We start from the raw sequence: 15925 nt of genomic DNA, 5'->3' as shown, positions 1-15925 counted from the left end.
ATTTATTATGTGATATTATTCAGACATGTATACAGTAAAACCTATCTTGAATGACCACTGCTATGTGAGACCACCTGTCTTGAGAGACCATATTCTTAATGCACAGATTTATTAAGTATATAGTGTTATGACCTGTTATGAGTGACCACCTGTCTTGAGAGGCCATATTTTTGGGCAGAAGGAGTGGTCTTTCAAGACAGGTTCTATTGATATTTTATTTTGGGAATGCTAATTCTAGACAAGGGAGTAATTTTCTGAAATGAGTTTGGTGGCTGTCTATCAGCATATTCAGGACACAGCCTTTGTGTACACCCCTATTGAAAGAACACAGTAAAACATGCCTTTGTGTTCACCCCTATTGAAAGGACACCACAAGTTATTCTTGTCCTTGGCCATAGGACAAAGTTACTTTTCTGGCTAAGTGGTGAATTCCTGCTCTGAAGATGCAGATATCAGAAGTATGCTTTCCCAATGATGTGACATGTCACAATTTGATATGAAAGTTACATGTATCAGAGGTTTGATTTGCCAGTGATGTCACAGTATGGTACACGATTCTGCTGTGGTGTTTTATCACTGTTGTCAAAATACAATGTAAAGCATATACATATCCATGGTATGTTTTGCCAATGTCACAAAACTGTACAAAAGATGTGTATCGGTGGTGTGTTTTGCCAGTGTTGTCACAACACTGTACAAAAGATTTGTATTGGTGGTATGTTTTGCCAATGTTGTTACAAAACTGTACAAAAGATGTGTATCGGTGGTGTATTTTGCCAGTGTTGTCACAGCACTGTACAAAAGAGGTGTATCAGTGGTATGTTTTGCCTGCAGTTTAAAAATACATCACAGAAGATATATGTATCAGAAGTGATTTGCCAGTAATGGCACAATATGATACATGAGATAATGTATCCGACTTGTTTTGCCATTGATGGCACAGTATAAGGCAAAATTAGAATACAGATATTGTGGTACAGTATTGTGGTATTATATATGTTGTTTCAGATTTTTTAGATCTAAGGTTTTCTTAAAGCCTCCAGGAATATAAACCCTACCAAATAAACATTTACATGAAGTTCTTCAGGGGCTTAGTGTGGCCTTGTGGTCTAAAGCGCCTGCCGTTCTGGATCACTGCCATCTCATCTGTCTCCATTGGTTTGAGTCTCCGGCTCAGCTAATGTGGGTACATGAGAAAGCTTACCAGTAGCTTCTCGTGGGTTGGTGGTTCTTTCCGGTTATTTTTCCAGAGTTCTTCCTCCACCAGTTATACTGGCTGCCATGTATAGCCTATCTGGTGCTGAAAAATGGGCGTTAAACCCATCAAGAACACCAACATGAAGTACTCCACACAAAAAAAAGGATCAAATGTAAAGATTCTAAAATACTGTTGTAGGTTTTTAAAAATAAAAGATATGGGTACAGAGTTTCAAGTCATTAAAGTGTAGGGTTTAAAAAAATGAAAGTGTCGTCATAATATGCAGAAAAATGTTTCTTTTGAAAGTATAAAAAACATTATTGACCACTGAGTGATGAAGCAAAGCATATTGTGTTTTTATAACACTGAAAATCCTGAATATATACATGCAGTTTTGAATAATCTTTACTTGGTACCATATAGCCAGTATTGTGCTGACCTGTACCATTTAACACTACTATTTACTAGCATAGGTGAATCATCTTTTCCAAGTCTTCTCATCAGGAACCAATATGCATCAGTCTGGTTCTCATTTGTCTCATTGATGGACATAAATTGAAGATCAATGCAATATAACCAGTTTTGAATAATCCTGTTCGCATAGTTTCTGGGAAGCAAATTTGTATTGCTGTACACATAACACTTGTTTTGTGGAATTTCTTATTGATTGGAGTGGTGCATCTTTGTATTGGTTATATTAGATTACAAGTGTGAAAGTTTCGATTTTAACCTATTAAGGATATGCGGAAAATATTGTGTCTTAGTTATTTCTGTAATTCATTTTTTTTATATTTTCATATTGGAGGCAGCTCTGATTTTATTTGTTCCACTTATGGAAATAAATTTTCTTTAGGGACATAATCTATCTATTTTGGTTCATGTCCATAACATGACTTTTTATTAACATCGATTTACTGGTTTCACAAACATAAGTCTGTGCTATTTTTGCAATTGATCTGTACTTCAAAGTGGAGAGAAAACGAGAAAATATTTTAATTAAAGTTTGTTTAATACATATTTTTCAGATTAATTAGTGGAGGAAATTGTGCAGTATCACTGCCCTCTTCTAGCACAGGCTTTTCTTGTTGTTAGTGTCAAGTTTAAAGGTTGTGACAAATCCTGAACTAAAAAGTGGTCATTATCTTCAGTTTTTTTTAGTGAAGATTAACTAGCAGAGGTTCCCTCAGTTAACTGGAACATTCTGTAGTTGACACTTTACAGAATACACTTACTCATGTTGATAAAAAGAACATTATGAGTCCCTTCACTTTTATTTATTACCCGTTTTAACCTATGTTGGAAAGTCACCTTACTATAAAGAACACATTTTTGTGGTCTTGTCAATGACCCTTCTATACAGGTTGAACTGTATAATAAATCTTGTATGGTCATGTAGACTGACTACAATGAAACCTACTTAAACAAACGCTAGTGTATGGGACATCTAGTTCTAGATTTCTACATTTACTGACTTTTTAGGGGTCTTTATGGGCCAAAAAAATTAGACTCTTGGAAGTCTTGTTCAGTGTGGTCTTGTTCGTTTCCAAAACAATCGGTCCACATTCCATTTGCAATTAACCTAGAACAGTCCCAGATTAATTATTATTCTCTTTTCTTAAAGTCCATATTTAACTTTGTATAAATTACACCTGATCATATATGGAGAATACCATGTTCCCTTGAATGATCTTTATTGACCAGTTTCTATGTACTGTACAAACTTTATGATGGGTGGTCTGTGGGTTGGTGGCCAGGCATTGATGGCACTTTTAACACTGTTTGTTATGGTAAGGAAAAAGAAATGAAGTGAGACAGTCAGCCCATGCTAACCTGGATATGTCTTGCACCAGTTGCCCTTGGATTATGAATCTGACACACTAATGAGTCACTCAACTCCCATAGTTATGAAAATGTTTCTCTAGCTTGGTCTTAGACTTACATTAGTTTCAACAGGTAAACAGGTCATTATATTCCAATTAAATGCAAGAATTTCAAGCATAAATAAGTTAAACCTTGGGGTTGCTTTGGACAAAGCTGCATTCATTAAGTTCTCATTATCTGCTAACTGAATCATTTCATTTTTTTCAACAGCCTGTCAGTTCTGACAGCACATTGTCAGTTGTTATGAATTTCACACTAATATTGATGTGGCATTACTTGAACATCTTAATAGTCACTGGTATTTCACAGAAATAAAAACATTATAGAGATGTGCAGTATTTGCAAGCAAAGGACATTCATCCATGTTCAAACACCATAGACCTAGGTTTGCCATAGGATAAGTATGCAGGTTATCTGGGTCTGTGCTGTTTATTGTCCTTGTAGATCAACAGGGTCCATGCTGTTTATGAGATAATATGCCTGTAGATAGCCAGGGTCTATGCAGTTTATGGGGTATTGTGCCTGTAGATAACCAGGGTCTATGCAGTTTATGGGAGATTGTGCCTGTAGATAACTAGGGTCTATGCCATTTATGGGATATTGTGCCTGTAAGTAACCAGGGTCTATGCTGTTTAGGGAATACTATGCTTGTAAGTAACCAGGGTCTATGCTGTTTAGGGAATACTATGCCTGTAGATAACCAGGGTTTATGCCATTTATGGGATATTGTGCCTGTAAGTAACCAGGGTCTATGCTGTTTAGGGAATACTATGCCTGTAGATAACCAGGGTCTATGCAGTTTATGGGATATTGTGCCTATAGATAACCAGGGTCTATGCAGTTTATGGGATATTGTGCCTGTATATAACTAGGGTCTATGCTGTTTAGGGAATAATGTGCCTGTAGATAACCAGATTCTATGCTGTTTATGGGATAATATGCTTGCAGATCATCATGTTCTATGCTGTTTATTTTGGCAAAGGTGCCTGCAGTTGATTGGGTCTGTACTGTTTATTTGGATTATGTGCATGTAGATCATCAGGGTCTGTCCTGTTGGCTAATTTGCCTGCAGATGATAAAATGCTCCTATTCTTTGCATGGAGGTCTAGACCTTCCTCTACCTTGGAGAAGATCACCCTATGAGTTTGCCACATTCTTGGGAAGAACATCTTAGTGGACATTCTGTCCGGACAGGCAAAACAGTCCTCATGGAATGGTCTCTTTACACTAACAGTAACAGTGTTCCTTTTCTCACTATGGAGAACTTTTGGTGAACTTATTTGCAACCAGACTTGACAACAGACTTCACTTCTGCTTTTGGGGTGGCCGAGTGGTCCAAAGCACTCTCCGTTATGGATCACTGCCATCTCACCTCTGTCTGCGTGGGTTAGAATCTCGGATTTGGCCAAGCTTGCCAGTAGCTTCTTGTGGGTCGGTGGTTCTTTCCGGGGATTTCCAGGGTTCTTCCTCCATCATTAATACTGTCCACCATGTTTAGCCTATTGTGTACTGAAAAATGACATTAAACCCTGCAACAACTACAACAACACTTTTGCATTTCTCCAGCCCCAGACCAGAGAGCAATGGCACTGGAAACATTCAGCCTCCAACAGGATTGTCTGTTTGTATGTCTTCCCACCATTCCCATTGAAACCACAAGTTCTACAAAAACTCTGAACTTCTGAGTCTTTCACTAGTGATATTGATCACATACTCTTACTGTGGCTCCAATGACCTCACAGAAGGGATCTTTTGCTTTCTCCTATACAATAGCTGACACATTCTCCACCTTCACACCTTGCAATCTATTCGGGAGAACAAGGTTTTGGGTTGGATTACAAGTTGTGTGTGGGAGATGTGATTGTGATCTGGATTTTTAACATAGATTTAGCAATGTTTCAGTCATATTGCTACAGTGTCTGCATTGTGGCAGTTTATAGTGATGTCTAGCATTTGGGAATCGTGCCACAGACATGTGACATGTCCCACCCAGTCACATTATCCTCACACCAGGCTGACCAGTCCTAACACTAACCTCTTAATGCTCAGCGCCGAGCGAGGCAGCTGTTAGTACCATTTTCATAAGTCTTTGGTATGGTTTGGCCAGGGTTCAAACCCGCGACCTCTTGCATCCAAGGCGAACACTCCAACCACTAAGCCACATGAGTGGTCCAGCTTACCAGGTGCATCATTCAGTCCAGGAGAGCTTCAACAGGTCTACGATGCAAGATAAAAATCTTCTGTGATTGGTGCTGTAGGAAACTTGATCATAGTTGACGCTTAGTGAGTTATATTATGAATTTCCTTTTGATGTTGGAGAATAAAAGACGTTCAGTATCACATATGGAGGGTTATATAGGGCTGCAATTTTCAATACGTAAATTCTCTCAGGGCTTCTAATCTGTTCCTTAAGTATTTAAAGTTGTCAAAGACCTGTATCCTGTTCTCCCATGCCCCCCCCCCCCCATGAACCATTGGGTGAGGTTTCCTTTCAGGACAATGCACTCAAGACAGTTTTTGCTCATGTTGTTGTTTGCAAGAAGATGCCTTGAGATTCATACATTGTCTTTTGACTCTTACTGTCTCCAGTTTAATGGCTTTTATATAGCTGTTTCTTTCCTTTGTCAGTAGAGATTTATAGACAAAAATCGGTTGTCTTTGGTAGCTCCATTACCTAGAGAGATTCCCAGTCTCATTTGAATCTGTGCTGGAGATTATAAGCTTTAAAACCATTAAGGGCACTATGTTTGTATCCAAATGCCTTGAAAGGGAAAAGAAAGGGTAGGAAACTGTCTTTTCCTCCCTCTTTAGGGCTGTAACTATTTTGACTTTACTGTCTCATGGTGTTTTGCCACCACAATCAAAAGAGCTTATCAGTGCCTTTCAAATAGAGTTCTTTCTTTTATGAAACTTAATCCCATGGAGAGATTTTTAAGGCAGCCTGTACTACCTTCTCCTTCTACTGCTGCTTTTTAGCAAATCAAAGCAAAACATTTTTTACCTCTCCAGTGGCCTAGTGGTTAGAGCGTTCACCTTGGATGCAGGAGGTCTTGGGTTCAATCCCTGGCCGAGTCCTACCAAAGACTTACAAAAATGGTACTTACAGCTGCCTTGCATGGCGCTCAGCATTAGGAGGGTAGTGCTATGACTGTTTGGCCTGGTGTCAGGATAATATGACTAGGTTGGACCTCATTCTACATGTCTGTGACATGATGATCCAGTGCTAGGCATCACTATAAAATGCCACACTGCAGGCATCGTAGTGATATGACTGGAAAATTGTTAAAGCTATGTTAAAAATCCAAATCACACACACACACAAAACAGTTTTTCTTTAAAGTGGGTCTCTCCCTCAGATGGTGAATATATTTCATTTTTAACTAGTTTTGAAAAGTTTAATGTGTCACTGATTAATTAATCTGTGCAATGGTGACATGTAAGTTATTGTTGCTATTACATATTTTTTTGGGTGGAGGGGAGAAAATAATTTTGATATACAATACTTACCCGTTGCTATTGCTGAATGTTCTCCTCCACACTGAGCTGATGTCCTGTGGTGTAATCATGATATATGAAAAAGATTACTGTTCTCTGTATAGGGATGCAAGGTACATGAGTGGACCATGTCTTATTGGTAAATCTCCACTCTGGGTATGGATGGAATCACATCCAGTGAGGTTATTTGACATGAAAAAGTAAAAACTATGCAATAGTGATGGGTATGGCTTGCATTATTAAAATTAGTTTTATCCCCATAAGATTATTCAGGCCAGTGATGGACTTTTAGTACTTAGTAATATGTATTGTAACATCAGCATGTTTTGTATCCCATTATTATGCACAGAAAGAGGTACAACAGTCCCTCATTGTAAAGCCCCTTACATTACTGCTGTTCTGCTTATAAAATGAGGACAGTCACAAATCCAATTAAATCCAGATTTCACTTTATCACTGCTACTGTTTCAGCACATTTTTGTTCTTGGCTAAATTATAATGTGCTTTCGTATCTTTAAATTACTTGTGTTTTAATGCATGCATTGGATATGGCCTCCTTACAACCCCTCAATATAAGACCCTCACTTACAACCTGTTAATTTTTTTATTCTCATGGAGAGTGTTATAAAGAAGGAGCTCTTTAATATGGACAGTTGTTACCTCTTTTAGAGGCCTGCACATGTCACAAATACAATACTCTGTATTATGTAACATTCTGACATCACAACACGAATGAGTGAGCAACGAGTGGTTGAGAGAAAAGCTCTCGTTCTGTAGTGCTAGGCCAACATAGAGAAATTAATGCAAACAAGCTGAATTTTATTTACTTGTCATGTTGAAATTGAAGCGACACTTGAAATAATGACTTCAAAAGAGGTTTATTTGTAAAATCCACAGACACTGGTACACCCTGGATTATTTAAAATTGAAAGCAGTTCATCTATTGTTATTTTTTAATTTAATGGTACTTTAATGCAAAAAAAATCCATCTTTTAGAGAGGCAGTGTTAAAAATCTCCACTGAATATATTGAAATCTCTAGTTAAGGATACTCACTTGGAAGATGTTGAATATTTACTTTTTATAAAATTGATATTTTTTTTTACAAAGGTAATATTTCAGTGGATTGAGAAGCACAGGTTATTTGTAAAGGCTTGAGAGCTTTTTATTTTGTAGTGTAACAAAAACGTTTCCAGTATACATCATGAGTAGAAGGTGTGTCGAGTACAATTGTCATGCCCCTTGCTTTAAGATGAAGGTAATTGCAAGGAAAAATCAAATTTAGGTGCGTGTATCCTTGTCTTGAGTATGATTTTGAACCATTGAAGATATTTTTGTTGAGCCTACATTAGTGTGAATCAGGACATGCTGGAGGGGAATGTTTCGTTTACAATTCTTATCATCATCAGTGACTGTTTTAAATACTTTTAAAGGACACCTCCAACATGAATATACCTGTTTGGTTGTCTTTTATAAAAAGGCATTAAGGCAGAATGTATTATGTATGATGCCTGTATGTCCAGCCATCTGTTAACTTTTGTTTTTGCACAGTAATTTTACTCATCTACCATCTTCAGTTACCTTTCTTTGTGAATGGCTTGTACTTGGGTAAGGAAGAATTTTGGGGTAAAAAGCTTCAATATCAAGGTCATTGACTGCAGGAAGAAAAATGGTTTTCACACTATAACTGGAGTTATCCACTGTCTTAATGTTACCAAGCTTTGGGGGCCCTGAGTGGCCGAGTGGTCTAAAGCGTTCTCCGTTACGGATCACTGCCATCTAACCTCTGTCTGCGTGGGTTCGAGTCTCGGATTCAGCCAATGTGGATATGTGAGAAAGTTTGCCAGTAGCTTCTCGAGGGTCGGTGGTTCTTTCCGGGGATTTCCCGGTTTCTTTCTCCGCCATTAATACTGGCTGCCATGTATAGCCTATCGCGTGCTGAAAAATGGCGTTAAACCCTACAACAACCAAGCTTTGTGGATGGCTTACACTTAGGGTAAGAACCCTATCAATTTTGAACTCAATAAGTCAAGGATCAAGGTCACTGACAGAAAGAATAAAACGGTTTTCACACAATAAATGGAGTTATCCACTGTCTTAATGTTACCAAGCTTTGTGGATGGCTTACACTTAGGGTAAGAACCCTATCAATTTTGAACTCAGTAAGTCAAGGGTCAAGGTCACTGACAGAAAGAATAAAATGGTTTTCACACGATAAATGGAGTTATCCACTGTCTTAATGTTGCCAAGCTTTGTGGATGACTTACACTTAGGGTAAGAACCCTATCAATTTTGTACTCAATAAGTCAAGGGTCAAGGTCACTGACAGAAAGAATAAAATGGTTTTCACACTATAACTGGAGTTATCCACTGTCTTAATGTTGCCAAGCTTTGTGGATGGCTTACACTTAGGGTAAGAACCCTATCAATTTTGAACTCAATAAGTCAAGGGTCAAGGTCACTGACAGAAAGAATAAAATGGTTTTCACACAATAAATGGAGTTATCCACTGTTTTAATGTTGCCAGGCTTTGTGGATGGCTTACACTTAGGGTAAGAACCCTATCAATTTCGAACTCAATAAGTCAAGGGTCAAGGTCACTGACAGAAAGAATAAAATGGTTTTGACACAATAACTGGAGTTATCCACTGTCTTAATGTTACCAAGCTTTGTGAATCAGAGGTTACTGTGACTGAAGAAGAAAACTGGTGTCTGCACAGAAATTTCACTTATCCATATAGAGGACTATTAAACATGGGCTAAGCATATAATATGAAATTCACTGTATTCTTAGTCCATGCTAATATTTTGATCTCAGTGCATCAAAACTTTTATGCCTGTGCCATTTTTTGGGGTAATTATTGTACTTAATTTGTCTTGGATTACTTTATTGTACACTTAATTTCATTTTCATTTTCATTTCTTTTCCAAAATATTGTCATTAACACTGGAAAAAAAGATTCAGATCTTTGAGAAATAAGAGAACCCAAACTGACAAGTTCCGATACTGTGACATTTTGATATATTAGAAATGGAAGGAAGCTATAGACTTCCTTATACATGGCATTTGTCTCACCTATGATTTTGTTTTACCTGTCAACTACCAGATATGGATAAGGCATTTCCAGAGGCAGTACTGATATCGGTGTCAACTATCACATCCATGTTAAGGTCAGGTATTTTAAGTTTGTGACAGTCACACATCATCTTCAGAGATTGCTGTAATGAACTGAAACTTTGGGATAGTATTTCTTACTATATGTCTAAAGTTTGTATTGTGAAATGCTATTTGTTTTCTCTATGTCATGACACCATTCACTGGTGAGACACCTCATTTCATGTTATTTTACAATGCCATTTCATTTTGGCTGTACAAGCCTTCTGAAGCTTTAAGCAACAGAGTAAATTTTCTTGTAGGAGACAAAATTGGTGAATTTGTAATCCTGCATGATTTTGAGAGCATTTCTTTTGAGATATAGGCCTGCTTTTCAGTCTCTGATGAATGCTTAAAAAAAACTTGCATAAATTTCTCATCACTTTTCTTGGATCCATAAAAAATTGAAATTTAAAGGGATAGACAGCAATGAAATTATTCTTAAAGATTATTTTTTTTGTCTGTTAATTTTGAAGTATTTTTCCTGTTTTAGACAAAGAGGGATATTCTGGTTGCCAGGGTGAAATGGTATTACCGTCTGAATGAAGTCCCAGATGCAGTCTACCAAAAACTTTTACAAGACAGGCATGACCAAGGTAAGATACTTTTATCAGACAGCCGTGAATATGGTAAAACTCCAGGAAAATGTTTAGTAGACATAGAGAAGGGATCATGTTTGGCTCTCCGTAAAACCTAACAGGTGGAAGAAACTGTGTTTGGGAGTTTTGGCCACCACAAGGCTTGGGTTTTTATACACCAATTTAGAGTTGTCATCAGAATTCAAGTCCCTGTCCAGCCATATATGTTTTCCCATTATGTGGCGTGGGTGGTGTTCATGCATGTAAGGAATGATGATCCTTATGAATGAGAATGATTTTGTTTAATTGTAAAGCTACTTTTTAAAAAACACAAAATATCCAGAATGACTACCACATGTTTTTTATGTTTATGCTTTGAGCTGATGAAAGTCTTAGAGTTGATGAATTTTATGCCATTCGTTCATTAATGTGGGCTTCATTTTTTGGTTTTGTGAGGTTAAATGCCATTTTTTGAAGCATATCATTGGCTGTTCCTGGCTGCTGATCCAACATCCAATATGAAACATCACTAAAAAGGTAAAAAATCGTTTTAAATTACTTTTGAAAAAGGTGTTGAACTTGCTTGTACCAATGATTCTCCAGCTACCTGATACAGTCTTTGGAGTCAGATGGTTAAATCATTAAACCTTGTCTTCATTGTGGTAAATAAGAAGTATAGATTTGACTTTTTAAAGGTGAAAGCTGCATGCATAGTAAACATAATAATGTTTCCTAATAGTAACAAAGTGCTTTTCCTAAAATGGTTGTATGTTACAGCACTGGCTACATTAAGGGCTTGACAAGAAAAATAAGGCTTATTTGATTGACACACGCATGAAGTTAAAACTGATTTTCATTATTGTTTCAATTGAAAACTGGAAAGGTCTGCTTTCTACATAACTAAACAAAATTTGTGTGCACACAAATTTATATGTTTAATTTATCATTGTTGTCTTTGATAAAACCATTGTTTCCCTGCCTATGTAACATCATTGAATTAATTAATTAAAATTAAATTTAAGTGGACCCTAAGTGTTACAAATTTAATATCTTACCTACTTGTCTAGATTAAGAGACACGGATTCCACTATATTAGGGAGTGGATTTTATATTAGGGTTAGTCATAATTGATGAATACCAGAACTCCATTAACGCACAGAGCTGCAACTTGAGTGTAGGATTGCAGGTTTCAAATAATTTTGACCCAACGTCCCAAAAAATCTTGACCCTGTGCACACACCAGCAAATTCACCATTGGCCATTTAATTTATGAGTTATTAATTTGAAAAGTAATTAAGAAAACATGGGTATCTATTATAACTAAATGCTGGTAGCAGTGAGTGAGCACAAAATTTATGAGAATAAGATCTGGAATGGAAAATTCCATGGTACAAATTCATTTCATGTTAACCTAGTATTCAGAGATGTTTTGTGATGTACACAGTAAAATGTTTATTGATTAATGCGAGTATGGTATCCAAGGCAAATATATTAGCACACTGCAGACTATACAGTTAAGGTGGCAGAACTGTCAAAACGACAAGATTATCTAATTTATTATCAATACTAGTGGATTATCTACTCCATTTTCCCATTGTCTCTTTAAAATTGTGTGTCCTCCAGGTTTAGAGGGTACACTGATCCCTTCCCTTGGGATCCTTAATACAACACTGCCATCTGTCAGACAGGCATTGTTTGATTATTGTTTAAATATACTGCTGCCTGGCTGTTTTGTATTTATTATGTATTGTGTGTATGTGTGTGTACGCTAAACTTGTCTGAAAATAAAGTGGCCTGTTTAATTGATGGTCCGTTTTACTGTGTACAAATTCAAACTAGTAGAATGTGTAATTAAATGTCCCTTATCTTTCACCTGGTTTTCATGAAATTTTTATTATGAAGAACTTATTTTTTAATAAAGTAATTAGACTTTCATAAGAAAATGTGTGATTTTAAGAAAATGTTATGCCAATTAGATTGTGTGGTTATTGCTGCTTTGGTGATTCTTTAATTTAGCTGCCTTCTGGGAAAATTTCCCTTTATCAGGATCTGATTGGTTATTTGCTCTTTGAAACTGTAGGATATAGTTACTGATTGATGCAGTTTGACACTTGATGGACCAATTTAAATCTTGGCTTAAGAGAAACTGCACAATCAACCTATACCATATAACCTTGCTTATAGGTCCAACTGCACAGACCCAGTTTGTAAGGAGTAATCAGTAGAACAAAAGAACAAACAAAATAGATCCTGATCTTCAGGTGCATTTTGCTTGGTCAGGTCAGGATCTTTGCAGTTTGCCTCAACTTATAAGTGGGTATATATGGTAGGTATTTTGTAGGTGTGTAATTAAATTTTCCCTTCCTAACTAAACACTGCTGTATAATATGCTTTGTACAGTTACCATTTTTAAGCTACTGGAACACTTGAAACTCATCATTTAAATTTGGAGACATGCTTGGCAAAATTCAGCTATATATTACATTTAAGCTTGCTATATTGCAATTTCTCTCTTGCAGTTTAATCTTTAATTACATGCCCCTTGAATTGAAGCTGTAGCAAATTGGAATGGGGTAAAAGAGTTGATTTATTGATTCCAAAGATTTTCTGTATCAATCTAGGTGATAATCAAACTTATAACCCCTCATTTAGTATTACCATAGCAACGTGTTTTTTCATCTCTTCAGAAGATGATGGGTATCTATGCCAGACAACAGACAAGGGGGGGGGCATCAGGGGTAAGGTGATTGTATTGTAATACTGCTGTAGCAGGTTCTGTGACAGGATAGCAACTGGTCTGCCTATTGTAATTCATTTAATTGGATTTAATTGGGTGACGGTTTGTTTCAAGTTAACAGTGATCTTTGCAGGTGTTTTCTTAATATGTGTAGATTTGTATAGGGACTTGTAAAAGAGAGGTAAAACAAATTTTTTCAATGATACAAGGGATCAAATTTGTTCAATGATACAAGGGATGAATATTGCTGGCTGTTTATGGACAATGTCTAGGGTGGCGCTATACAGTTTCGCATTTTCTATAGGGTTAAGATTTTAAAGAAAAAGAATTTCCCCAGCTTTCCTCACTGGTTATACTGGCTATTTAAAAAAGACCTTGCATATCTTAGGTATAATTAAAAGAACCTTTAATTCCCTTTATTTTGATGTATGATTGATGGGTGTACTATGGGTTATAGAGTATACAGCTTGGCCTTACTTCAAATGTGAACCTTTCAAAAAAGTGCTAGCTCTACTTGGTCATTTTCACTTCCTGAACTTCAGAGGTAAATTGTATAAAAAAGAGCCGATAACTTTTTTACATTTTACATATTTGGTAATTCATTCATTGCACTTTCAGAAGCTGGTATTGTCTACTCTGGCAAAATTCATTTTCCCTATTTTAATAGCTGCTATGTATAGTGTACTTTAGACTAATTCAGGCTGATTTTTTAACACAAGGGAGCTGTCATTTTAGTTAGCAGTGTGTTTAAATCATGATCCACATTACATTACTGTAGCATATAGGTATGCCAACATTCTCTCCACTGTGCATGTTTTAAATCCAAACTACTTCACCTTACATATGTCACTCTCTCTAAAGTACATATTAATTGGTGGTTTGCATAATTTTGTTTGCCCCTCCGAACCAACCACAAGGCAAGGAGATATACAAATGGTCTGCTTTTGTTTGTGTCCATCTAAGCTTCTTGTCTGTCAGAATTATTAGGTTTGAATCAAATTTGCATTGAAATCAGATCTCAAAATGAATTTGTAGGTGAGCACATTTTGTTAATATTTTTATAGAGTTATGACCCCTGAATAATATGGGCATTACTAAATCACAGCCATAGAATTGAACCAGATTTGCTGCGGAAGTTTGTTTGACAGGAGTTTAGATGAGTTTGATCCAGGGCTCTTTGTGCACATATTTTTAGATTTTGGCCCATAATTGTCTTAGGAAAACCAATAAAGACAATAATATTCTGTTTTGCACACATTTTTGGGTTTTAGCAGTGGCAGAGATTAGCCATGTTGAGTGTTTGGTCCTGTAAGAATTTCTTCCAGTGCCATACATGTATTGTAACCGCACAAAAGGCTGCAAGGACTGAAATGTACAGTTTTCTCCAGGTGGCATATTACCAAAACAATTTACAGTGTTGTGACTTTGGTGTTCTTCTACCGGAGGGAGGTAACCAGTTGTGAGGAGCCTGGCAAAATTTGTAATGTTTAGTGCTTAAAAAGTTTGGAAAATATAGCAGTTTTCCGTTTGGAACAGTTATGTTTAATTGGGATTATGCAAAATGAAGCCTGATAAAATTATGGTAACCTCACTGGAAAAACTGTCATATGTTTATTTAAATGAAAATGAAGGTAAATTATGGTTTTTAGTTAATTTGTTAGTAATGGTTCTGTTGAATGTATCGTACCAGCTTTCCTACAGATAGGAATACTTAATTGACGAATTATGTATTTACTCTGTGATATAACTGAGTATATATCTGCACTGTGCAGACCAATTACAATATCTGATGAAAATTCCACCTTGGCAGGCATAGATATAAAAACATCTTCAGTGAGGTTGATGAGTTTCTTAGTTTTTTAAGCGCTGCATGATTTGATCATTTAGGAGATATGTGGAGTAAATCATGAAGCTTTTCTCTAAACACAGTTGTATCAATGTGTGTATGTTCCTTTCGCAGGTATAAATACCCACCCAGGCCAATACTGTCTTAACAGTGCTGTTAAAATAAGCCAGCCATTTCAATATCACTAGAAATATGGTTACTGGATTGGAATGCCGAAAATAATTATTGAGGCAATAAACTGCCATTTGTAGATAATTTGTGGTTCTCTTTACAGTTTTATTCTTGAGATAGTATCTGAAAGCCTTTTGATATATAAACACTGCAAATTCATTTATCGGCACACGGTTTGTCAGATTATATGATGATTTGTTTGAAAATTTCTCGCAGCCGATTTCCTTGAATGCCATGAATCTATTTGCATTCCCAGCAAATCAGTAAAAAATAATAAGACAAATCTTTATTTTTTTGGGATCAAAAGTGTCTTCATTAATTGGTTAGCACTGTACATGTGGATTAAATAGCTTGGATTTGAATTCCGTGTCAATGATTAATTCATTACTGAGATTTGTTAGGGACCTGTGATGTATATTCATCATAAAACTTACAAGGTGATTGGACTGAACATAAATTTCTTGATAGGCAGCGTGGAACAAGCTTGATTTTTTTCTTTCCCAGTCAAAAGTTATGTCACTTGCCTAGGATTTGATTCTTATTGTAATTCCAAATGAGAATATGTTCTTTTTTTCAAGAACACCACATATTATGAGCCTTTTCAGCTGTTATAAGTCTGCGGATTTGGCAAAGTATGGTTTGGTTTGATTAATTATGGTTTTGTTTGGTTTGGTGTTTTATGACACAGCAGCACAAATAGGTTAATTTTTACCTATGGAATTAGAATAAAAATGCCTTGCCCAAGATCATATCCTGGCTGCTGAACTGGGCTTATACTTTGGTAGGATTTGAACTGGATTCCTTTTGGTGGGGAGTCCAGCATGCTAATTAATGAGCCACTTAGGCTTGTGACAATATTAGTTGCT

The 15925-nt window shown here is 36.5% G+C and overlaps 1 protein-coding gene across 4 annotated transcripts in view; it reads left to right on the top strand.

Moving 5' to 3' along the window:
- The window catches only part of LOC149781286 (uncharacterized), a 283358-nt gene that overhangs the window by 31435 nt on the left and 235998 nt on the right, over positions 1–15925 (top strand). For all 4 annotated transcript variants that reach the window (XM_089935370.1, XM_089935369.1, XM_089935371.1 and 1 more), the window contains exon 4: positions 10221–10323. In XM_089935370.1, coding sequence (XP_089791496.1) covers positions 10221–10323 — 103 coding nt within the window. The remainder of the gene's footprint in view (positions 1–10220; positions 10324–15925) is intronic.

Source organism: Sinohyriopsis cumingii, chromosome 15, assembly GCF_028554795.1.
Source record: "Sinohyriopsis cumingii isolate HCF-2022 chromosome 15, ASM2855479v2, whole genome shotgun sequence".
NCBI classification, from domain to species: domain Eukaryota; kingdom Metazoa; phylum Mollusca; class Bivalvia; order Unionida; family Unionidae; genus Sinohyriopsis; species Sinohyriopsis cumingii.
Note: the sequence above shows the minus strand (reverse complement) of the source record. Positions and strands in the feature narration are given on the sequence as shown.